Here is a 25,460-nt window from a genome sequence, read left to right on the forward strand (position 1 = left end):
TTTGTGGGGGGGGGACAGAGAGACCAGACTTCTTCCTGTGCGATGTGACACATGATACATGATGTGAAATCAAAGATCTTCCTCATACTGTATGCTCAGCATATTTGAGGATTACGCCACTGACAAATGACCCTGTACATTTCACAGGACTCTATACACACACACACACACACACACACACACAATCTAATAAACTCTGCTGCTGTGCCCTATGTTTGCAAGGCCTTTATGTACTAGTGTGCCAACACATATTTCCCAATGGGGGGTGGGGGTGGGGGGGTGTTCTGTCTACCGAAGGCAATTTAGCCAATAAAACCATAGCACGGGGACAACAAAACTAAACACCACTGAAGAGCTTCACGCTGCAGAACACTGCAATCAGATCACAGGGCACGCTCCATTTGAAAGGGTGTAAAAAGGTGAACGTGCAAGTGCCAGTGTTTCACTGCAACTCTGCAGCTGTGGTTTCACTATGGATGACTCACAGCCTGCTTTTTGCACAAGTACAGACTATTGCTTCCCTCCTTAGAGGAACATGATCAAAAGGGTTCACTGTGAGATGCCTTCTACAGTAAGTACGTATGTGTGGCTGTCAGAAGCCTGTCTCATGAAATCTCTCTCACTGAAAGATGAACAGAAAAACGTAATGGATCTGTACGCCCCACAGACAGGCCTGAGCACGCTGGTCACTTAATTAGAAACAACATTTCTAGCTGGAGACTCTGATCTCACTTTTCATGTTCATCATTTGATTTCGTACAAAAATGTATTTAATGCAAAGCTAAAAATATTTCATTGGCCTTGCTGTTCCAATACTATAACCAGTATAAATGTATTTAAATTGATTACCTCTTGAGAGTAGATTTGACTCCTTCAATATATAAAATGTAAAAAATAAATCAAAAACCATTTGTCAAGCTCTAGAGCTGGGTGTGGGTTTGTAAATTAAATGTAATTAAATGAAACATTTTATTTGACTCCTTCTGACAGTAGCATCTTTATCTGAAGTGTCTCAGCAGGTTATATCTCAGTTGATATATTTTTACATCATACAGGAAAGGTATGCGTTTTACCACTTTGTAGCAGTATGTGATGCACTGGGAGGCAAATCACTTCCAAATAAAAATAAAATTGAACAATTAAATGAATTAAATGAAGTTGGAACAATTAATAATGTTATTTACCAGTTTTCTAGAACTGAAAACACTCCTTTCACTGTGTTATTCCTTTGCTTTGTAGAGATTGTGTCTTCAATGCTTTCAATGCATTTGCTTGTCAATTTCTGAATGGATCATCTTGTATGGTGGCAATCCACACAGCATTACATTAAATTTAGATTCCATTTAATTCTTATCCAGACTGCTGTACAATGACTAGCTACAGGGACAATCTCCCTGGAGCAATTTGAACACAATGGTATTAAGTGTGGTTTGAACCTTTGGTCATCTATCTTGGAAAAAAACACCCAATTCACTAACATAACTGTCATCAGCACTGCTGTACATGGTTCTTTCCTGCCAGCATCATGTTACCATATCAGTGTCACTGCTGAGTTGAGAACAGTCCCACGTATAAATCAAATCAAGTTAAAATTCCAACTGTTATGTTGCAGTGGATGTGTGGAACAGTTTAATGTGTGGAACTGTTTAAGTCATACACAGTGCATCCGCTGATTTTCAATAGTTTAAAAGTCGAGTGCCCTATTATGAAAGTACAGTCCCAGGTAAAATAATGAAATGCTCATCCACCTTTCCCCCATTTTTTATCCCTTTATACTGACAATACAAGGTGAGTCAAGCGGCGTATGTGCTGAGATGCGTTACAGGCTAACAGTATAGTATTTATTACCTAAAAGTAATATCCCAACATGCAATCTTGCAAAAGGTCCAAGATTTCATTTATTTTACCAGATGATTCCAGTCCCAGATAACAGAGCCCTTAATCTATACTTTTGAAATGTATACATCTGTACTTGAGAAGTATCAAAACCCAATTACATCGCTCTTAATGGGGATTGAATCATCTTCAAGATGGGAAAAGGCTAGTGGCACCATCATAAACCAATCAGCCGAGCAGCTAATGATATCGTGAATTGGTTGACATGATGGATGGCGCTATGCTCCATGTTAATTAGGTTAATGAACGTCCCAGTCCCATTCACACATCCTATAGATCTGATCTATCTATGGAGCACAGAGGCAGACGGGGAGGGCTAGAAAAAAAAAGTGTGGGGTTTTTAAGAGGAAGGAAAGGATAGGAAAAGGTGTGGGAGGCATCGTCTGCAGCTCCACAGAAGTTTCCCCATTCCCCCTGAACCAGATCCCCACACGGGAACGGGGATAGCTTTTATGTGGAGGCAAAGAAGTACACAAGCAAATTAAAACCAGCAAATAAAGGGACTAGAACAGACAGACCCGCCTTTTCAGGACTTTTGGCCACGCCTTCCCTCACAGCGCTGTAAAGAAGCGCATGAAAGGTGTGTTACCAAAGCCAAATCACACAGTCGGAGACAGAAATGATGAAGACACCAACGCTTAAAAAAACAGCATCTGATTTCCATGTCACTTCACTGAGGTGCGAAGAAACGGTTGTTAAGAAAAACCTTCTGCACTTCTCCATCTTTCCAGCTGCTTCTAAAAATAGAGCCCTATCGGTTGTACCTGCTCTTGCCGCCAATGACACAGATAAAACAGGAAAGAAAGAATTTCTCTCTCTTTCATTTCTGCCTCCGACATGCACGTACGCTTTTTAAACCACAACTCTGACAGCAACCAACATTTTACTTCACCTCACTGGAAAAAAAAGCTGCAGTTTCTTGCAGGCTTTTGAGTCACTTTGACAAAACTCAAGCCACCGCAGAACAAAGTTAGGGGAAATGTAGAACACGCAGCTTTTCATGACAATATAGACGAGTTTGGAACACTTGATTATATTTTAATTGAGGGAGGTTTTACTGACGAGCCACAACATTAAAAACCCCAGTGTAATATGCCACCAAAATGCATTGAGGCATGGACCACATAAGACCTCTGAAGATCTCCTGTGGTATTTGGCACAAAGACCAAACAGCAAATGCTATTTTAAGAAAATGTTAGTGTGTTAAAATAGAGCCCTACCAGGTGACACTGCCGTGTGTGATTCCCTCGCTCTCTACTCAATTAACACATATTTTCATGTATGTGACAATTCCAAAATTCATGAAAATAAGCTCAAATCAGCTGGTTTGGTGAGCCTGGTAATTATAGCTGTAATTATAGCTGTTTCCTTATAAGGCAACATTTTACTGTATTGACAATACCATGTGACATGGTGGCCATAAAGTATATAAAAACACAGCCAGCAATGGTCTCAGACTCTAACAGCTCTTGATTAAACCATGAACATAACGTGCTAATATTCAAACTGCTGCTGACATCCTGCCTTGGTCTGATCGAGCCCTCCAAAAAACGGATTAAATAGATTAGATCCAAATCCAACAGATTTATGTAATGCATGTTTCAAATTTTACATTTCATGCAGCAACCAAGTTTAGAATGATGCCCATCTTCATTACCAGCATCACCATGAGCAACTGGAGGGTGTCATCTGTTAGTGATGGATGTGTCATGTGCGTGACAAGTTTTTGGGTAGCCACAGTAAAAAGAAAATGAGCAGTAAAGAAATACAATGCATGGACAAATGCTAATGTGAAAACATATATAAAAGTTTTGTTTTGTTACAGTTCATTATTGTGAGGTGGTAGACCCAATTTCAACTCCACATATGGCCTGGCTCTTTAGTGTATTCTTTCTTTTTTATTCACTTCCCAGCTTCCTCAGACAAGTGTGGTTACCCCCCAAAAGACTAAAGAAACATGCCACTAAAAGGGGTGTGTGGGCTTGCACAAGGGTTGGAATGAGAAATGCTTGGTCCCCAGATGAGTCCCACTTTGGACACCCATCGGAGGGTACGCTGAAAGGAGTGGCTCCTTGGAATGTTCCCATTGGGAAAAGAAAAAATGAACACGAAGAGAGAAACACTGTAGTTAGTAACACAGTCAGCAGCACAGCGCCCGCGAACCCTGATCTAGCAGCGCTGAGAGCGCCGTGGTGGGGCTTGGGGGGGTCTCTTTTTTCCACTCTGATGCACTGCAACTGACATCCATACAGCCGATTCCCTTTGAAGCTCGAATACACTGTGAAATACACTCTGCAGAGACATCATGCTGCAACGGGGAGCAACAAAAAAACTCTTCTCCCCCTGTGCTGCAAAGAATTGTATAAACTGGGGCTCTCAGTCAGACCCAAAGTATGAAATATTACACCCACTGCATCACAATACTAAGATTTCTTTTTGGGGGAAATTGAGACTGAAGACGCCATTCCAAAAGGAAATTCCATTTAATGTATTTTAATACAGGCACATCAACGTACCCATATTAAACACATCAGCATGCCCTCCAGGCACATCAACGGGTACGTTGATCTGTGTCAGAATCCGCACACACGGGCCATGAAATGTATACATTTTGCATTAGGGTGCAATCTACAAAACCAATGCAGCAGAATGAACGTAAAGCTGTACATTATGAGGTCACTAAAAAGTTATACGCTTTACAACACAATACTGTGAAGTAAACCTATATTAATTTCTCATTTTTGTGTATGCATTTGTATTACTGTATGTACAATTTCTCAGTTCAACAGTAATTTATCTCTGTAGAAGTATATGAGCGAAACAAAGTTAAACTGAAAATTATTGCGACATCAGCATTGCTGATAATCCAGTGATTGTGATACATTTCATTTAGTATAAATACACTTTTTTTTTTAATTAAATGTAATTTTATGGAAATAGTATGAAGATACAAGTAGCTTGTTGCTTATCACCAAACATCACACTTGCTTCATTAATAATCAAACAATATGTTTCATTGTATACAGAAGCCCTTTTTAAAAATACATTGTTAGAATCTTTTAATCAGGTATGTATATAAAAGCAAATATTTATTGTCAATAAAATATTTTTTTGCTTCTCAGGTGCAGGTTGGCTCACTAGAACTGGAAAGGGTCTAAATTCATCAGGAAAAACTTGTTCCTCAGCACAGTCCAGGTGTCATGAATTTGGGGCAGTGGTGGCCTAGCAGTTAAGGGCCCATAATCAGAAGGTTGCTGGTTCGAATCCCGATCTGCCAAGGTGCCACTGAGGTGCCACTGAGCAAAGCACTGTCCCCACACACTGCTCCCCGGGCGCCTGTCATGGCTGCCCACTGTTCACTCAAGGTGATGGGTTAAATGCAGAGGACAAATTTCACTGTGTGCACCGTGTGCTGTGCTGTTGTGTATCACATGTGGCAATCACTTCACTTTCTTCTTTTTCTTATTGAGAAAGTGTGACCGTGTTTTATTCCCACCGGATTGTCCTCTTATCCATTACGCTGATCATTCAGACACCCACAGGCACCCAATGCCTAAAGCCGTTTGATCCCATACTGGTGCAACTACTGGGATGCGAGAGATAATGCAGTGTAACATTTCATCAAACGCCACTAATATGACTCAGCCCAGATCCGGCTTACTGACCTCAAAAAAATGATTGTTCGCGATGATGATGATGTAACATGAGCCATAGCAGACTATATTTTATAAAAAGGACAAAAATATGGGAAATGACGAGAAGATGCCAATTTTCCATCTTCAGTGAATGAATCAATATTGTGTAGCGTTATGGATTAGGTCTGTTGGGCTAATGTGTATCACAACAGGGCCTGAAATACTCCTAAGTGCTCGGATGCTTATTGACTTTGATGATGCCACTCTTATTTCCTGACCATGTGATACTCGCATTTGCTAGGGGGGAAGCAGCCAATCCACTCAGCATGAATGAAGACAATCAGAGCATAAATCTCACTTTGTGTCATCAGCCCTGAAAACGGCCATGCTTTTCTCTCATATGGCGTGGGAGTGGGACGGGACCAGGAAACCAAGACCAAGGACTGATATTCAATTTCACAGCATCGATCATCTCCACATACAATATCTGGATTATACTGATCAATAATTAGCACTTTCAAAATATGTTTTCACAGCACAGCAGAAAAGGTCATTGGTCTTGTGGTCATGTTGCAGGTTTTGTACTCAAATGGGATGTTGGGTGGAGTGACTGGTCATCCCTATGTGAGGAACCCTCTTAAATCAGAGTGAAGTCAGAAACACTGCGACTACCAGTACACTGCTGAATTCATGAATCAAGACCAGGGTTTTCCTACCAAATTTCTGTAATTTTTTTATCCATTGTCAATGTTAACAGACTCTGTTACTTCCTGTACTACTGAAAGCCACTAGGGGGCGACTGCAATATTTTGGTTTGTACTATTTGTGAGTCATTTCCAGTGGTGTTTTTTTGGCCGACATGGGCCCATTTCTTGTGCACGGATTTCTATTGCCTATTAGTGAGGAGGAGGGGCGCCCTCCATTTGTGAGGTGTGCCTAAGAGGGGCAGCGGCCACTGAGCGACTGGAGCAGCATGTGATAACCAGCACTGAGCACCAAACAGGCTAGGACGCCCCTGGACATTTAGGTAATTTTACGTAATTTATTATGGCATTTATCAGACGCTCTTATCCAGAGCGACTTGCAATCAGTAGTGACAGTAGGGACAGTCCCCCTGGGGACACTCAGGGTTAAGTGTCTTGCTCAGGTACACAATGGTAGTGAGTGGGGTTTGAACCTGGGTCTACTGTTTCATAGGCGAGTGTGTTACCTACTTGGCTACTACCACCCTACCTTTTCCATTTCCATGCGCACGCTGCACTTAGTAAACCCAGATGTGCGCAGCACACAGTGACTGGTGGATTACTGACAGGATTGCCAGGAATCATTACTCGTCATTTTTCATGATGTTTAAGGCCTTAATTTTGGAAAATCAAAGTTCTGACTTTTTAAGGATCCGTGGAAATCCTGAAGATGATTTGTCCAAATAAGCATGCAATAAAATGCCACTGATAATAAAAGCAAATAAAGTTTATTCTGAAAAAAAATCTCAATAATATATAAGGTTGATTATATTCTCAATCTCATTTTTCAACAATAATTACAAGTCAGACTGAAATTAAACAAATGAATGTAGCATTGTTTTTTGTATTCTTTTTACCATCGCTTTAACATCTCTTACATTTACATTGTTTGGTTTGTGCTTATTTTCCACAAAAAATGTCTATATCTATTCTATGTTATTTTCCATTTTATTAGCTGTCAAAGTCCGTCAAAGTGACCAGATCATCTCCCTGTCACTCCCGTCTGAGACTCTTTCCCATACTCATGAATGGGATGTGCAAAATGCATTTTAGCAAGACTAATCTTAAGAATTATTTGTGATTCTTTTTCTTTGATTGACAGGTCAATTTGGTGAAAGTTTTACTCCCCTAATTGGCTGACAGATTAATCAATTGACCACAACACAGCATGGGAGAAATGGACTTAAATTGACATGGAACTGTGGATATGGATTTTCTTCTTACGCCTCATCCTCTTTCTCACCTAGTTTCACGGCGTCTTCTCCACCTCACTTTTCTCCTCCTCCTCCTCCTTTCTCACTCACCTCACTCTCCTTCTCAGTCCCTTCGGCACTGTGTGCAGTGTTAATTATTGAGGGTATTTTATCCAGTGACTGCTTCCTCACACTCCCCCATCTCACCACAGATGTCCTGACTCCCCATCTCAGCCCGTGGGGATCAGGTACGTCCCCTTTCCCAGCTCTCCCCACCTGAGTTCTGTCCAGTACAGCACCGTCCTATGCTTCTGAAGACAATTTGTACCACACGTCACAGCACTCATCCACGTACCATTGCAATATTAAGAAATAAATGTACATTCATCATTTTCAGGTATCAAAATTCTTCTAATTATTGGCAAAGCACTGATTCTATAAATAAATCGCCCGGATTGTGTTGATGAATTCACTTGAATGCATCAAGAACACCTAAGTGCACACTCGTGCTCACATGGCTGACTTCCCCAGCAGGTCCCCGAGGGAGGGTGCTGTCCCCAGAAACGCCTGGCTGCCCCGTCACTCATAACTGTTAGTGACGACAGTCAAATATTCAGCACAGAGGAACTGCCTTTATGTTTAATACATACACAACATCCAAGAACATGTTACCCTGATGAAGCCTCATATTGCTGGAGCAACGTTAAAGAGCGAGGGGACAGTTTCCAGGGAGTGACACAGACACTGGTCCCAAAGGTTACATGGGCCGCCCCTGTTTAAATCAACTCAATGGATTTAATGAGGGGAGAACACACACACACACACGTTCCGGCTTCATGCTAAGAGGATTTTATTCATCCATATTCACTGAGTGTCAGACACTCTTTCACTCCGGCGCTGGAGGGTGGGGGGATCCATCCTCCTCTCTCTCTGCTCCATACCCCCAGCCATGCTTATTCATATTCATATAATGCCCAGTGTGTGCCTCAACTGTCCAGCCATGAGCTGCGGACTGATGAGGGCCATTTTAAACATTAAAAACATATTATTACAATACATTATTAAATGCGATTAGAAGTTTATAAAATATTAATTAAAACCCCCACCATTTTTTCAACATGCAAACCCTGACGTCCATTAAAAGGGCTAAGGGGCCATGACTTCATTAAATGGCGCTAATTAAAGAGAACCCTTTAGTGCAGAGGTCACACGCAGCGGTCCCTTTGGTCATCATTCTTTCATTAGATTTTGAGCCTTTAAATATCTGGCCGTGCACGTGCAAGACAAAGTTTGCGAGCCGCGCAGCGGTCCCGTATAATGACCGCGACGTCATTGTGCAGCAGCATCTCCGAGCCCGCGAAGCCCGCGGAGCCCGCGGAGCCCGCGGAGCCCGCCGTCCCCGAGTGCGGGGAAGTGATTTTACTCACCCAACTTCTCAGTGGCTCCGGACCGCGACGCGCGGCGTCCTCTGGCGACGCTCCCGCCGGCTTCATCATCCTCAGCAGAGAGGCAACTTCGCGGCCGCTTCCTCCGCGCATGGTGCTGTCAGAACGTGTTGCCAGGTCGAGAGAGAGAGGCTCCTGGATCCGACGGCGTGTAGAGGGACGTCACGGGCGCGTTGGCGCCATCTTGTGAGGGTGACGTGCTTGTTCTGGTCAGTTTGTCCTGTCTCGGGCCGGCATAGTCTGACATAGTCAAACTTGCAAATTTTTGACTAAAATAAGCATAACATTTACTCAACTGTCCGTCTCCAGTGGTGAATCTATGAATAACAAATCATAAAAATTATTTTGCCCAGATTGTGCTAAATTACATTTTGCTGGAAAGGCTGTCCAGCGCATCGGTGGTTGCAGACTTGTTATGGGTGATTTATAGCCATAAATGCATAGGAGAGTAAAATTGACATACCTGGCAACATGTGACAGCAACAGCAGCGCCACCCAACGGAGACAGAAAAAAAATTTTTTGGTTGCTGGGCGTGATGTAAGCATAAATACTCTGGGTTAGTAACTAGAAAATAATCACACAAACAGAAAGAAACGCATTTCACTGGCCATGGGGGTGGGGGGTGCATAAATACATGTTAAAACGTTAAACAGGGCAATGGTGCTTGCAATGTATACAAGCAGGGGGCGTGGCTTGTGGAGGCGGGGGGGGGGGGGGGGGGGGGTTCACACAATGGCCCAGATAAAAAGTAATTTTCAGCTACATGCTCACCCTTGCCAGTCTATGAAAATAGTAACAATATGGCGTGTCAGTGTATCTGTGTGTGTGTGTGTGTGTGTGTGTGTGTGTGTGTGTGTGTGAAAGAAACAGAGGCTCCTCCTTTGTACAGATATTATTGTCCTGTGTGCCATAAGACGTTCCCTCCCACAATTCAGGTCTCCACATCAGTGTCTGGCTTGTCAGTCTGAATCAATGTTGGGGGCTTCAGCGTTTCTGGGGAGGGGAGGGGAGGATTCCGCTCCCTTTTTCTCCTCAAGCAGCCATAGTAAGGGACCAGTCACCTACATGCCACAGATGCCAGAAGGAGGTGGTTCCGGAGCATTCTACAAAAGAGGACCTCCAGGAAAACCTTTTTACATTTGATTACACTGACCTCCTTTTGGGCTGATTTCACGAGACAGAGGTGGCTTCAATATGACTTTCACGTATACGTATGCTCTACTAACATAATTACTATGCAATTGTTTGATAATAATCACACTCAAAGGAAGATTTGTGCAGAAAAAGGTTAAATAGAAGCTGTGAGAGTCATCTCAGCGCTGCCAGCGTATTTCCCACACTGGAAACACAGGCAGGCTATTTTTAGCTGGTGCGAATTGGGCGCAGGCTTTTAAGAAGCTGGTGCTGGGGGCTACTGTGATGTAATCAGAAGCGAAGTGTTCCCTGGTCGCGCAGTGCGACCAGTAAAAGATTTATGCTGGGTTTAAAGGGGTCGCTTTTAGAACCTTTTCTATAATGAATCACCCTGGACCACGATGGTAATCGGGGTATAAAGCTATTGGCTCTGTAAACTGGTAACAACACTGAGGGGGTGCAGGGAGTGAGGCTGGCTTGTATGAGCTGTATGTGGGCAAGTGAAGAATGAAGGTGATATATGACTTGGATAAAACTGGAATATTCACATGCTCCTTTTATTGTATTAAAATTGTGACAGTTTCTTTGCCTGCGGCAAACAATTCTGTTGTCTTGGGACAAGCCAATGGCCACTTATTGTGTCCTAGGCCTGGTGCAGCACCCCCTAGTGGTCTGGCGCCAGTTGGCCGCACAGCACCCAAGTAGCTGTGTTCATTTCCAGTCGGAGAAGCACAGATGATCTGAAATCCTAATCTGCCTCAGTTAAAGGATAGTTTGAGCCATGCTTAAGAGGGTAGTACACTGCCATGCCAAAAAGAAGCCACCTATATTTCAAAATGCAAATATGTGAGAGCTTTTGATTGTTTCATTTCAAATTCAAATTTTTATTTGTCACATACACAGTCATACATGGTATGATATGCAGTGAAATGCTTTAGCAACTTCTATTGACTTCAATATTGCAAATATTGCAAGTATTCAAGTGAAAAAGCAATATGCAAATATTGCAACCATAACCAAATATTACAAATGAATGTTTTTAAACATTAAATAAACATTAAATCCTACTTTTGACCTATAAAGCTCTAAATGGTCTCGCCCCGCAATACCTGAGCGAACTTTTAGTTCTTTTAACGACCCGCCACGCCCCCTACGATCAATGGGTGCAGGGTCACTACTGGTACCAAAAGTACAGAAGGTCACAGCTGGGAGCAGATCCTTCTCCTATAGAGCTCCGCAGTTGTGGAATGGCTTGCTTGTCAGTGTCCGGGACTCTTAAATCCAATCTCAAAACCTATCTGTTTTCTCTGGCTTTTTGTTAAAGTCCTAGACACTCATTTCACTTCACGTTGACACAGTGTCAATTATAAAGTCCAGTTTATCACAGAGTCCCCCCGTTAGACCCATACAGTGTTAAATTCACCCTAGTTAGGCTGTCCTAGTTAGGGTACCGGGCCACTGTAGCACCAATATACTACTATTACCACATATTTCAGTATCGGTCATACAGTGCCACCGCTGCTTCTGTTCGTTTTCTCAGAGACCCGGAATCAAGCGCCCCGAAATACTGGCAGACTCCATTAAAGAGACCAGCAAATAAATCCTGGTTCCTGGCAACTGCTAAACAAGGACAAAACATGAAAAGAACCAGAGGGTCACCACAGCCACCACCACCGTTACAACTACAGCTTCAGGGATCTTCAAGTGGACCAGTAACATCATTATGGACACGTAATATAGACCATGACACTGGACTACATCCTGGACTTCTCCAACCCTACAACTGTAGGACTTATATCATCCCCAACCCTGCACTGACACCTTTTGCAGGCTCACTCTACCCTAAAGGGGGTCCCTCTCTGTATCACTCCTTCCCAAGGTTTCTTCCTTTCTTTTCTCTCTCCTAGAGTTTTTTTTTTTTCTGTGGAGTTTTTCCTTGTGTGCAGAAGGGTCAAGTGTGGGGGTATCAACTGTAGGGCCTGTCCAAGCCCATTGAGACATACTGTATGTGATTTTGGGCTATATAAGAAATACATTTTGTTGTTGTAACAGGTAGGGTGATGGTGTGCAAATGTGTAAAGTGAAGTTGTGCAAAATTTCTGCAAAATTCTGGGGGGATTCAATCCAGAAGTGATTGAAAGTGCTGGAGTGTATTAGAGTCTATGTAGTGTTGTTAATGTCATGTCCATGCGGGCATGACGCGGCGGGTGAACGGAGAGGATGACGAGGAGTGACGAGGAATGAAGGACGCTATCACCTGACATCACGGAACAGGGGTTTAATGGTGAATCACAGGACAGGGGAGACATCCGAGACATAGACACTGGTGAACATGGAACATAACTTCAAAGACCTGACAGCAGACAGAAACGAACAGGGCAATTTTATACAATTAACACAGGTGAAAACGATTAGGGAACATTACACATGACAACAATGAAACTCCGGTCCGGATCCTGTTCCGGACCGGAGTAACCCCCATTTCGGACCGGATCCTGACAGAATCCCCCCTCCTATGGCACGACACCTGGCGGGCCAGAAGAAGCAGTCCATGAAGGAGGGAGGAAAGTCCAAAACACATTCTTAAATGGTCCGAGTGGACAGGAGGAATCAAACGGAATCGATTCGAGTGAACCAGGATAGAAAAGATGAGCAGAGATGAATGATTAATGAATGAATGGTCCGGTATTCCAGATGGACGAGCGGCGGTTCTCCAGCTCAGACGGCTTCGGGCCAGTGTGGTACCGGCACCTCGTCCGCCGTCCGCATGAGTCCGTCGCTCCCTGTCAGTCTCCGGCTCGCCCCGCTGAATGGCCGCTCCTCACCTTCAACGCCGCCAGACACGGGACTGAGAGGCAGGGGTCGGGACCCTGCTGAATGAAGCCATGGAAGGCCAGGGACAAGGAAGCTGGCGGCGTCCTCCCGGCGAGTCGCGGCTCCTCCGATCAGCGGGGCTGCGTCAGGTGGCGTCCAAATGTGGGTCAGGTCTTTCTGTCACGTCCATGCGGGCATGACGCGGCAGGTGAACGGAGAGGAGGACGAGGAGTGACGAGGAATGACGAGGAATGGAGGACGCTTTCACCTGACATCACGGAACAGGGGTTTAATGGTGAATCACAGGACAGGGGAGACATCCGAGACGTAGACACTGGTGAACACGGAACATAACGTTAAAGACCTGACAGCGGACAGAAACGAACAGGGCAGCTTTATACAATTAAACACAGGTGAAAACGATTAGGGAACATTACACATGACAACAATAGCCTGTATAGCCTGCTGGTAGAAGCTCCTCCTCATTCTCTCTGTGTTGGACTTCAGGGAGCGAAAGCGCTTCCCTGATCGCAGCAGAGAGAAGAGTCCATTGTTGGGGTGGCTGAGGTCCTGCATGGTGCTGTTTCCCATCAGGATGCTCTCTATGGTGCAGGAGTAGAAGTTCCTGAGCACCTTGGAGGGCAGTCTGAAGTCTCTCAGGCATCTGAGGTGGTAGAGACGCTGCCGGGCGGTGTTGACATGACAGGACCATGACAGGTCCTGTGTGATGTAGACACCGAGGTTTCCAACCTCCTCCAGGTAGGCCGTCTCGTCGTTGTCAGAGATCAGGCCCACCATGACAGTGTCGTCAGCAAACGTAATGATGGTGGTGGAGTTTGTAGTGGCTGCAGTCGTGGGTGTACAGAGAGTACAGCAGGGGGCTCAAAACACAGCCCTGGGGGGCTCCAGTGCTGAGAGTGATGGAGGCTGAGACATGTCCGCCCAACCTTACTGCCTGTGGTCTCCCGGTTAGGAAGTTGGAGATCCACTGACAGAGAGATGAGCTGAGTCCCAGGTGCTCCAGCTTGGTGGTGAGTGTGGAAGGGATTATCGTGTTAAATGCTGAACTGTAGTCAATGAAGAGCATTTTAACATAATTTCCCTTCCGAGTGTCCAGGTGGGTGAGTGCTGTGTGGAGGAGATGTGAGATGGCGTCGTCTGTGGATCGGTTGGGATGGTACGCAATCTGCAGTGGGTCGAGTGTGTCCGGATGTGAAGAAATGATGAAGTTCAAAGCACTTCATCACTACTGAGGTGAGGGCCACAGGGCGGTAGTCGTTGAGGGAGGCAGGATGGGGTTTCTGCAGTGATTAATATGTCAACATGTTACTTAACCCATTTTTAACCCCCAGAATATTACTCTGGACTGAAATAAGTGTTGTGACACTGCTTTAGCCAGAGCATGGTCATGGTATAAGTTCAATACAGCTCTAACAAGTTTTAGACTGTGTAACGTTTTTTTTTGGCAGGCCAGTGAATTACACATAATGGATACAAAATCTGTTAAAATGCCAGATTTTGTGATTTCAAAAAATGATAGGGTGAAAGTAGCCTAGTAGGTAAGACATTTGCCTGTGAGCCAAAAAAAACACAAAGTTCCATTGTGTCCCTGTAACTACTGATTGAAATGTGCTCTGGATAAGGGCGTCTGATGAATGCTGTAAATGTGAAACCTTTTCCACCTTTGTTGTGAAGTATGACCTCAATCAGGGGAAATGTGTATATGTTGAAGCACCTTTTAATTTAATTACATCAGTCAGTCTTCTTGGGTTGGAATCTATCAGCACAACACATCTTGACTTGGCAATATTTGCCCATATATAAATATATATAGTATTTAGTATTTAAATGTATTTCTACTTTAAGTCCCTTATGTATGCAGAACTATTTCTTGATACACTAGGGAGGAGGGTAGATGATTGTGATTGCTTGAACAAGGTTGCATTATGGTATACATAAAAAGAATGAAAATAAAAGTAAATATTCAAGCAGTGCTTATTGGCAGTGTGTAAAGGTAAAGCAAATTGTGGAATGCACAATAACCTTAAAATTCAATTACATGTAATAATGTCATTTACATAATATTCCATGTACTCTGGAAAAATCTATGTGTGCCACTAAAAACTGCAGTCATCTTGACTGTGTAAGACATTTGGTGGTTTTCCACCAGGTTTCCTTTTGCATCTAATAATGCAGCCTTTACCTGATTTTTTTTTTCAGAAATGCAATTATGTCTCCATCACTGTTCACCACTAGAGGAAGCTATAACCTTCTGGGTAATGACTCTAAGGTCACTGCATGGTGTCAAGAGGTGTTCTGCTTTGTTCTGTATGCCACGCAGTATTTTAACCCTCAGTCCTGCATTCATTATACTAGGATGTTGTCCCTCATTTTCACATTTTTTCTGTTTTTTAATAATATATAATCCCTTAACAACACGTTGTATAGAAAAACCTCTAAAAGCCTGGTCACCTTCCTTACATGGTACTATATAAATGTGGTATTTGTGTTATATCCTTAAAGTTGCTCAATGATGGCAAATAAAATAGAGGACGCAGGACAGAAACAGATGGCCATTAGCATCCAATAATAAGGCTTTGCCAACTATGGTAGTAGCCTAGTGGGTAACACACTCGCCTATGAACCAGAAGACCCGGGTTCGAACCCCACTTTCTACCATTGTGTCCCTGAGCAAGACACTTAACCCTAAATTGCTCCAGGGAGACTGTCCCTGTAACTACTGACTGTTAGTCGCTCTGGATAAGGGCGTCTGATAAATGCTGTAAATGTACCCTACCATTGCATCTAAAACACTTCAAATGAAATCCTTTAGGTAATCAAGCCTAAACCAGCTTATGAAAGTTAGTTTAGTGTATTTAGCCTTAATATCCTTATACTTGCAGTAATTGGGAATAGAACAACAAAGAAAATAAACCACCATTTCCAGAACTCCAAGGGAATAAATGTACTTATATTGTCTATGTTTTTTCATGGTATCTCTGGCAGCGGTCTGCAAAATTCGATTGTCTAATTATTTGCATCAGTTGTTTATACATTTACATATACGGCATTTCTCAGACTCCCTTATTCCGAGTGCCTACAATCAGCAGGGACAGTGAGGATAGTCCCCCTGAATACACTCAGGGTTAAGTGTCCTGCTCAGGGACACAAGTTGGGCTCAAACATGACTGTGGTAGTTTGGTGAGTGTGTTACCCACTAGGCCACTACCACCCCTGTTTAATAATTACTGGTGACCAAGAAGGAAGCAAATCACATTTCTGTATACATTTATACTTCGAATTGTTCTTCTTAGTGAGGGGTCCCTGGCTTCAGAAAGTTCTCTGGTCTCCACACTCGTTTCCTCCGACATCACACGGAGGCGCCACCAGGGGGCGCCGACACCATCTTTTCATTTTTCATGAGAAAATTCAAGCGTTTCATTGTTTCTCTTCAGTTCTCCTTCTGCTGCTATTCAGAACAGCGTGTTTCAGTTGGAACAATGAAAGCAGTTTTTAAAGGAACCACATCAACAAACTGTGCGCCACTGTCACATTTAGACTTTTAACGTGTGTTTAACATACTTGTGATTGCATTCTTACGCACGACATTCAGTGAAACTCACAATAATTCGCATTGATTCAATAAACACGTGAAAAGAGCCGAACGAATAAAGCCGCGAAGTCGGGTTCCCTCCTCCATCCGGACTAATGAGTCTTTGTGCGGAACGCCGGGAGACCGGAGAGGGGGGCTGCGGCCGGGTTTAACTCTCGGCTCCCCCCACCCGCAGTCCCGGACAGCCGAGCGGCGCATGGAGCTGTGAGGACCGGCTCTCCGCTCCGCCACGATGGGCTGCTGCAGCGGCCGCTGCTCGCTGGTCTTCCTCTGCGCGGTGCAGCTGGTGAGTCGGCGTGTGCGGGGCGAAGCGCGCCGCTTTTCCGCCTTTTGTTCCGGGCTGGACGGGTCCGCGGGGTGTAGGGTCGCCGTGTTCTCTACAAATTACTACAAAACACTAAATATAGATATATAAATTAAACAACACTGTATTCAAAGTTTTGATCAAATATATTATCTTTGTTGTCTGAACCCCTTTTTTGTATTTTATTAAAATTCTGAAGTTATTTTACTTAATTGGTATTATTTTTACAATCTATATCGAATGAAACGCAGTCTTAACCAACTAATTAATTACCTTTATTTTATCGCTTATTTGTGAATAAAAGGCGTGATCATTTCTGATAGAATTCTTTGATTGAAACATGGATCGCAAAGACATAGAAAGGATCTAGATGGTTGTGCCACTGGGATACGTGGGATGTTGAAATTCCATAATTTGATATAAAGGTCAGTTTGCCTGTTAGTGGTTTTGCATCTTGGGGAAGCGGAGTTCTTCCCGCGAGGGTTTTCAACAGTGAAAACTGTGCTTACAGTAATTATATAGTCGTAATTAACAGTTATTACATATTTGTGTGTTTTCTGAAGTAAAGGTGGGAATCGAAGACTATATCGTGATGTACAGCTGTGATATGTCTGTGACTGAAGACTTTTATCCCACAAACTCCCACAAAGTACAATTTCAAAAGCGTAAGAATGTGAATTTTTATCATAAATCTTTTATCATAAACCGCCTCCAGATACCAGACACCGTTTTTAACGTACAGTAGACGAATTAGAACAATGTGTATGTATTTGTTAGGTAGGAACGTTTTGGCCCGTGTATGCTGGTGTAGAGGGTGGAGGTGTGAGTGATGGAGCCGGTACGGTGGCTTTGGACCTCTGGGTGTCTCCAGCTCATCTCCTCTACCTCTGACAGCAGCAGTAAAAGCGCGTCTCGCGTCTGTCCCCCAGAGGACAGCAGTGTCAGACACCCTTCAAATGTGCAGATGCCCCCGTAAGGCTCTAAAATGAAAGCGCTAGAACACACACACATGCCTATATACACACCGCTCTGTACCTGGTTTATCTCGTAAGGATTTTCTCTGATGCCTTCATTTGCAACTCACAGTCTCTCTGATGAATGCCTAGATGATACCCATCATCTAATAGTAGGTGCAAGTCTCGAACCTGTCAGCAGGGACATGACTGTGCTTCCTGCGATTTTATCGAACAGGACTGTGATCTTGTTATTCATGCTTCTTCATGGGGTGGAGGTATTTTCTCACGAAGTTGTTCTGCTTCCCCCCGTTTCCTTGTTCTCCTTTTATCCGGCTGCCTCTCATTCATCTCCCCTATCCTGGGAAACAATGTCCTAATTATGAGCCAAAAACACACAGACACATTCATCAGGATTCTGACTCCCTCCAGCCTTCCTCCGGAGGGCAGTGCCACCGTCGGTTGTCACCAACGCAGGCTGACGTGGACCACAGACACCCCTGCTGCTCCCCTCCTCTCACCTCCCTCTGGCTCATTAGGAGCAGGCAAGGGACGAGCAGCATGTTTAAAGACTCCCGCATTATCCATTCCACGCCGGCTTCGCACCAGCTTTCCTCGACTGAAGCGCTCAAAGTCGCTTCATGACACAAATGACAATTCGAAGTTGAATTCTCATTTTTTGAGACGATTGAGAAAGAGCGTCTGTCTGATGTGGACATTTTGTTGCGGTTGGGGCGTAACTCAACTGTGGCATCGTGCAGCAATCAAGGAACACCAGGCTTGGATAATGAGGTTTTATTGATTTCTATTCGTTGGTTAAATCCCCCCATTTGCTCTCGCCAGACGCTTTGAATCACTTGCTCAACCATTTGTCTGGGGGACGTTGATGTTTAATTCTTGCCAAGAAGCCTTAAAACATTGTTGATGTGACATTGTCATTCTGAAAGACAACATTACTAATGGAGACAATGACATGTGGTGGGCCTGATGGGTTGTGTAAGCGGCTGGGCCCAGGACGCCTGTGTTAAGGTGCACAGGCGAAAGCCGAATAGACCTGGAGGAGCAGCGTGATGGATGGGCGAGGTCTTTTAATTGGACGCCGTTCCTTTGTGCGGCGAATTGCAGTCAAGGCCGTCGGTAATGAGGCCGTGGCTTGAACCGAAGCTTCCGCAGGGCACCCCTGGAAGCCGAATCCATACAGGAATCGGAGATAAACAGTCGCACGCCGCACAGGCCACTTTCAGGCGCGTCTGTCATTTCCCTGCTGGGGGAGCGCCAGACCCCCCTACTGTGAGGCAGCAGTTGGCAGGGGCAGCCGAATCAGCGGCGGGTCCCCGGGAAGCCTGTGCAGGGTGACGAGTCGGGACGGCTTGATGGGGGGAGGAAAACGGTTACACCAGATTATCAGGGGCGCGGAATAAAAAGTCGATGTCGACTGAATTTATTCCTTCATTTTCATTCCTTCATTCGTTGGCCGTTCTTTTCCAGATCCTGTCTTCCTGGTGCAACATGGGTTTAACGCATTGCTCAGGGGTATTTTTAACACAGAATGAATGTACTTTGCTGGACCAACGACATACTCGCCAGTTGTTTGTTCGACTACACAATTTACAACATTGTATCCATGGCTACGTTCTCACTGCCAGGCTGAAGTTTCAATTAGGGCTAATACATTCCATTCCATTCCATTCCTTTTCTACTCCTTAGTCAAACCAGTCGGCTTGAATGCAACTTTTATGTTACTCCAGATCATCATTTGTCATAATTCTGCACACACATGACACTCACAGATGGGTGACTGTGACGATGCAGTCCCTTATCCTTGCCCACATTTTAAAAATTAATCACATCAACCTGAACATGTACCAATGCACCGATGCATGCTCTGGCATCCATGATTTGTGGCTGTTTGTTCTTTTGAGAATGCATGTCAGTTTACATTAACATTTGAAGAGCTAATGTAACAAAAATATTACATTTAGTGCTAAAAACGTCTACAAACTTAAGATAGGTGTCTGTATTAGCCATAACCCAATAACCAACCTACTTACCAAGCATAAATTTGGTCCTCATAATCAACGTCTATGGCATGTTAATAACATGGGTCAGTGGAATTTTGAACAGAACCAAAAATTTTTCCACCGACACCGGCAAAGCATCCTGTCATTGTACCCAGTGGAAATGCAGGATTGATGTATTGACCGGCCTGTTCACCAATTTCCCATATCTCATCACCAAGGTTTGTACTCACTATTCAGTTTGAGTGCAGAATGACTCTAATCTAAAATGAAGTTATATCAAGAAGCACAGTGAATCAACTAGTTTCAAGGTTTTTAAACAAACTGCAATCTGATACATTCTACAGATGAGCACAGAATTGTGGAAATTATAGCTATTCAATTGCTGATGGGTCTTGTAGTGCAACATAATTTGGGGTCTGGTATAGCAAATATCACATCTTACAGATCTTCTATTTACAGCATTTGTCAGACGTTCTCATCCAGTGTGAATGACATAAATGCTTTGAAATATCCATCAAAGAAACCATTAATGTAACAACTCAGAACCCAACTGTTTTTATTATTATAATAAATATACACAGGAGGCCTTTTTTCATAAAAATTAAGGTTTTTAGCCTGCGTTCGTGAGTGACTCAGGTGTTCGATGTTCAGTCCACCACCTAGGAGCCAAGAGAGAATGCTAGATGAATGCTTTCCTCGTACCTTGACATTCCTCCATGGCCATGTCCTCTCAGATGACACAAAAGGACAGGTCTGGATCAAACTTGTCATTTCTAGCAGAAGTAAAGCCTAATTGGACAAAGTGTCCACACAGTGTTTTTGTCTGTTATAAGACAAAAAAAATAAACCATGTATCTGATCCCAGCTTTTTTCCTCACGTCATTTGCATATTAAGCATTTGTTTAGAATGGCATTCCATGCCATCCACACTGGTGGATAAATATTGATGAGGCAAGGGATGCGATGCCAGCCCACACACTCAGTCTAACACACACTCAGACACCAAACATGGCAGCGATGCGAGCAGAAGCGGTGCATTAACAGCCTCCACTTCCTCCACGTGCCTTGTGCCAGTGCGCCCTTCCACCACCACTTCGCATTAAAGCGCTCTGACTGTTATTAAGCATCATTAGTGCAGCTGGATTAAGGATGAAACTAGCATGAGGCGGTGAAAGATGCTGCAGAAATGCCGCAGCTTGGAGGTCCCAGTCAAGAGGGTCTTTGGGAATAATAAAGTGAAAGCCTGCAGCACAGCACACAGTCACACAATGAAATGTGGAAAACATGGAGTAGCACCATCCTACCTCACAGCCCTTATTACACCTCGCACTGCACCTCGTATACTCCGAGCCTCCAGTACTGCTCGCCTGGTCCCTCCATCTCTGAAGGTAAAAGGAAGACATTCATCTAGACTCTTCTCTGTCTTGGCCCCTCGGTGGTGGAATGAACTTCCCCTCGAGGTCAGAACAGCTCAGTCACTGAGTATTTTCAAATGGCAGCTCAAGACCTTCGTCTTTAGAGAACATTTATTTTATCTTGTAACTTTCTTATTGTCGAACTTGTACAGAATCTACAACAGAGTGAATAAAAAAGTTGTATTCGGAACCGGAACTGATCACTTTATCGATGGTAACTTGAAAGCATGTTGTAAGTCGCTCTGGATAAGGGCGTCTGCCAAATGCCATAAATGTAAATGTGTGTTAGGGGCGTTGAGATTAATCATATAATTGATGCATCGTGATGCAGAAGTGGACGATTCTGCATCAATGCAGTGCAGAACATAATCGATTATATCATGAAGATGCTTGGTGATTTTTTGGCAACGTTATAAAATTCTAGTTAAAAAGTAATGCCAGTTGTGACTATGGCGGCCTAATCTGAGTACAGCGCCGCACCGGGTTTGATTTCAGCCTCGTCCACACTGTCATTCAAAACGATCGCCCTCTGAACACCATACACGTTTTTGCGTATGGTGTTTCACTGTCGTTCAATGCTGTTTAACGATCATCAGGATTTCGACAGAAATTAACGGCAACAAATATGCTGCAAGCAATGCTATTTGACGTCACCTGAAAGCGCTGCCGACTGAGCACTCATCTGACGCCACGAACAGCGTCTGACGTGTACAACAATGAATGGGATGCATCATGATGCATTGATAAACGATATATTGATAATCGTCATCTAATCGAATCCTGAGACCAGTGAAGCTTCACAATGTGTGTGTGTGTGTGTGTATGCGCATCTGAAGGTTCTGGGGTTTGTTACCTGTGTTCAATTAATAAAATTGTCATTTTTCAGAGGTGACGGGACATCGGTGGCTGGTGTGGAAATGCGCATCTTTGCCTCTCTGAACTGCAGTGCCGCGATAACGTTCCGAGTGAACCGGGCCTGTGGGGGGGCGTGTATCTAACAGAGCAGAGATTATTCATGGGATTCACTGTTGTCTCAATTTCGCGTCTCAGTCACATGGCAAGCATTGCCAAACACGGTTAGTCTTCCACTCCTGCCTGCTCATGCGGACAGGAAGCAGTGACGCTGTGTAAGAAATCCAGTTTTATCAGCATGGGGCCACCGGGCCAGAACCGCTGCTACTTTTCACGTAGCTGACTGGAACCAGCCAAGCGCCTGTTATATGCACTAAATATTTCAGCATGTTTACAAAGCAAAATCTCATCCTCATCGTTCATGCTCCATAAAAAAGGAGCTCTGAAATATGAGGTTAGTGCTTTATACTTACACATCTAAATAGATATTACTATATATATAAAAGTGAAGTGGCTGTCATTGTGAAACACTGCAGCACAGCACACGGTGCACACAACAAAATGTATCCTCTGCATTTAACCAGTGTGGACAAAACGCAAGGAGGCTGGTGAATTACCATGACATTAATCTGCGAGTGTAAACTCAGCTGAAGCTGCAACATCCATGGAAAAAAAATACAGGAGAGGAGCAGGCAGGGAGGCAGGATAGGAAATTAGGCAAAGATAAAGGAACTGTTCAATGACTGAGCGACCTGGGAGCGGCCATCTTGTGTTTTAAAGGTGTTGCGTCAACTCCTTTCCATGGTGCTCCCAGTCACGTGAGTGGGATCATGTGACACTATCACGCTTAATGAGCAGTGGGCAGCCATGAATGGTGCCCGGGGAGCAGTGTGTGGGTACCCTGATCAAGGCACTTCACTTTGGCAATTTAAGATTTGAACCTGCAACCTTCTTATAACCACCACTGTAACCACCACTGTATAAACACATATATACAGTACAGGCCTAAAGTTTGGACACACCTTCTCATTCAATGTGTTTTTTTTCCTGACCATTTACATTGGTAGATTCTCACTGAAGGCATCAAAACTATGAATGAACACATGTGGAAGTATGTACTTCACAAAAAGTGGAGACCTGGCCTCCACAGTCACCGGACCTGAACCCAATCCAGATGCTGGTCCATCTTGAGCTGGACCGCAGAGTGAAGGCAAAGGGGCCAACAAGTGCTAAACACCTCTAGGAACTCCTTCAAGACTGTTGGAAAAGCATTTCAGGTGACAACTTCTTGAAGCTCATCGAGAGAATGCCAAGAGTGTGCAAAGCAGTAATCAGAGCAAAGGGCGGTGGTTTTGAAGAAACTAGAATATAAAACATGTTTTCAGTTATTTCACCTTTTTTTTTAATACATAACACCACATGTGTTCATTCATAGTTTTGATGCCTTCAGTGAGAATCTACCAACGTAAATGGAAAATACAGAAACACATTGATTGAGAAGGTGTGTCCAAACTTCTGACCTGTACTGTAGTAAACATTATGATTGGTGTAAGACACCATAACCAGTTGGATGGTAATGGTGATTTGAATGATCTAGATGTAATATTCATTTTACCGTTGAATGCGTAGTGATGAGGATTCCTAAAGAGGGCGTGGTTCAGAACCACGAAAACTACTTTACTTCTCACAGGCTGTTGTGGCCATTAAAATGTAAAGTGCAGGGTACTGAAATGGGCCGATGGAAGGGCGGGTATAGAAATGTAATAATATGCCTGCGCTTTGCTTTCTTTTGAGCCTGCAGTGAGGGATGATGATGCTGTATGATGATGATAATGATGCTTTTTTTCTTCTGGATGACCTTGCTTAAGTTTATCCTTTGTGCTCAAGAGTACCTTATATGAGCTCATTTTTCAGAGGCCCACAGTCTGAATATGCATTTGATTCTTTTCCTGCATGAACTGTACCTAGAACATTGGCATCCAGGATGGTATTACCACGTGTTGGGCAGGAAGTATTTTTCACCTGCAGGAAGTGGTTGGGGACTTGGGTTGCTCTCTGATCTGTATCATCGAGGAAAGACTACAGTATTGCAGCCGCCCTTATTCCAAGTCATGGAGGCGGTCTGTAGTTTGTGGTCATTATTTTCTTTTTTTAACTCTGCCTCAGCCATCATTTATCCCGACACACCTTTTTCTACAACTTGAAAAACACGACCACAGACCACATAGAAAGAGCATGTGGATCCCCAGCTCAGCGATAGCTGCTGTCTACACCAGGACCAGTTAAAGCCAAGGTGACTTTCCCTCTACCTAATGGCTCCAAGGGACAGTGAATGATGGGATATGAATCACGGAACTGGAGTTCAGTCCGGACGGACGCCATTTATTATCATGAAGGGGGGTCTGTAACTAGTCCTTTCTCTAGTCCTCTGTTGAGCAGACAAGCCGTAGCCTGAAGGTGTTTGAATTATTGATTGGAGTCTGTGATTTATAGTTTGGACTCTGGCCTCTGGAGACGGGGGGGGTTGGTTTGAACAACCCCCAGTGCACATCCCCTTCTCAACGGGCAATTAACAGGCAGACCCTGGAGACCGTAGGGTCCTCTCTCTCGCCCAGAAGCACTTTTCGAACGTCCTGTCCTATGGTCCAGTCACCATGCCAACCCACAGGAACACAATGCAAGAATTAAGACGGCGAGACCCTGGATGGAGCAGAGGATGTGTTTTAACATGCAGAAACAGGGGGGTGGGGTGCAAAATCTGCTCATTCGAGTACCACAAAGGAATTCAGCCTCACACACTGCATAATTGGTGGCATGTGCCCTTCTGTCCCAATGGCTTCAGAGAAAATAAAAATGAAAAGATGCTCCTTGTGGACTACATTAGGGCTGTAACCTTTGGTCATTGTCACACAGTCAATGACAAATATTGCTAATCTAATTATTCTATTTTGTATTAATCTGTTCAACCAATCACATTTATCAGATGCTCTTATCCAAAGCGACTCACAATCAGTAGTTACAGGGACTGTCCCCCTGGAGACACTCAGGGTTAAGTGTCTTGCTCATTGACACAATGGTAGGAAGTGGGGTTTGAACCTGTGACTTTAGGTCAAACCTTCTGGTTCGATGTTTATTTTGCAGCAGTACATTGTCCTTCTTGTTACGATTAAACTCCATAAACCTAAAAATAGTAAGCATGTTACCTTAGTGGGTAAGGAAGCAAACCCAGAATCGGAAGGTTGTCGGTAATCAGGAAGTTGTCGATAATCAGAAGGTTGCCGATTATCGACACACACACCCTGCTCCCTGGGCGCCTGTCACGGCTGCCCACTGCTCACCAAGGGTGTTGGTTAAAAGCAGAGGCCACATTTCGTTGTGTCACCGTGTGCTGTGCTTGCTGTGTATCACATTTTTTGTTAAGTCATGTTGTGTCCAAATATG

At 44.0% G+C, this 25,460-nt stretch overlaps 2 protein-coding genes across 4 annotated transcripts in view; one reads left to right on the forward strand and one right to left on the reverse strand.

The window, feature by feature from the left end:
- LOC114798883 (uncharacterized) overlaps positions 1–9,022 on the reverse strand; it is a 31,570-nt gene extending 22,548 nt beyond the window's left edge. The window contains exon 1 of the mRNA XM_028994949.1: positions 8,895–9,022. The gene's annotated coding sequence lies outside the window, so the exon portion shown is untranslated. The remainder of the gene's footprint in view (positions 1–8,894) is intronic.
- Positions 9,023–16,460: 7,438 nt separating this feature from the next.
- The window catches only part of nkain4 (sodium/potassium transporting ATPase interacting 4), a 40,526-nt gene continuing 31,526 nt past the window's right edge, over positions 16,461–25,460 (forward strand). For 2 of the 3 annotated variants that reach the window (XM_028994893.1, XM_028994895.1), the window contains exon 1: positions 16,471–16,760. In XM_028994893.1, the coding sequence (XP_028850726.1) occupies positions 16,707–16,760 (54 nt within the window). In that variant the 5' untranslated portion in view covers positions 16,471–16,706. Of the gene's footprint in view, positions 16,761–25,460 lie in introns of all 3 variants that reach the window. The other variant, XM_028994894.1, reaches the window with a different exon arrangement.

The sequence above is a fragment of the Denticeps clupeoides genome, chromosome 10 (genome assembly GCF_900700375.1).
Source record: "Denticeps clupeoides chromosome 10, fDenClu1.1, whole genome shotgun sequence".
Taxonomy (NCBI): Eukaryota; Metazoa; Chordata; class Actinopteri; order Clupeiformes; family Denticipitidae; genus Denticeps; species Denticeps clupeoides.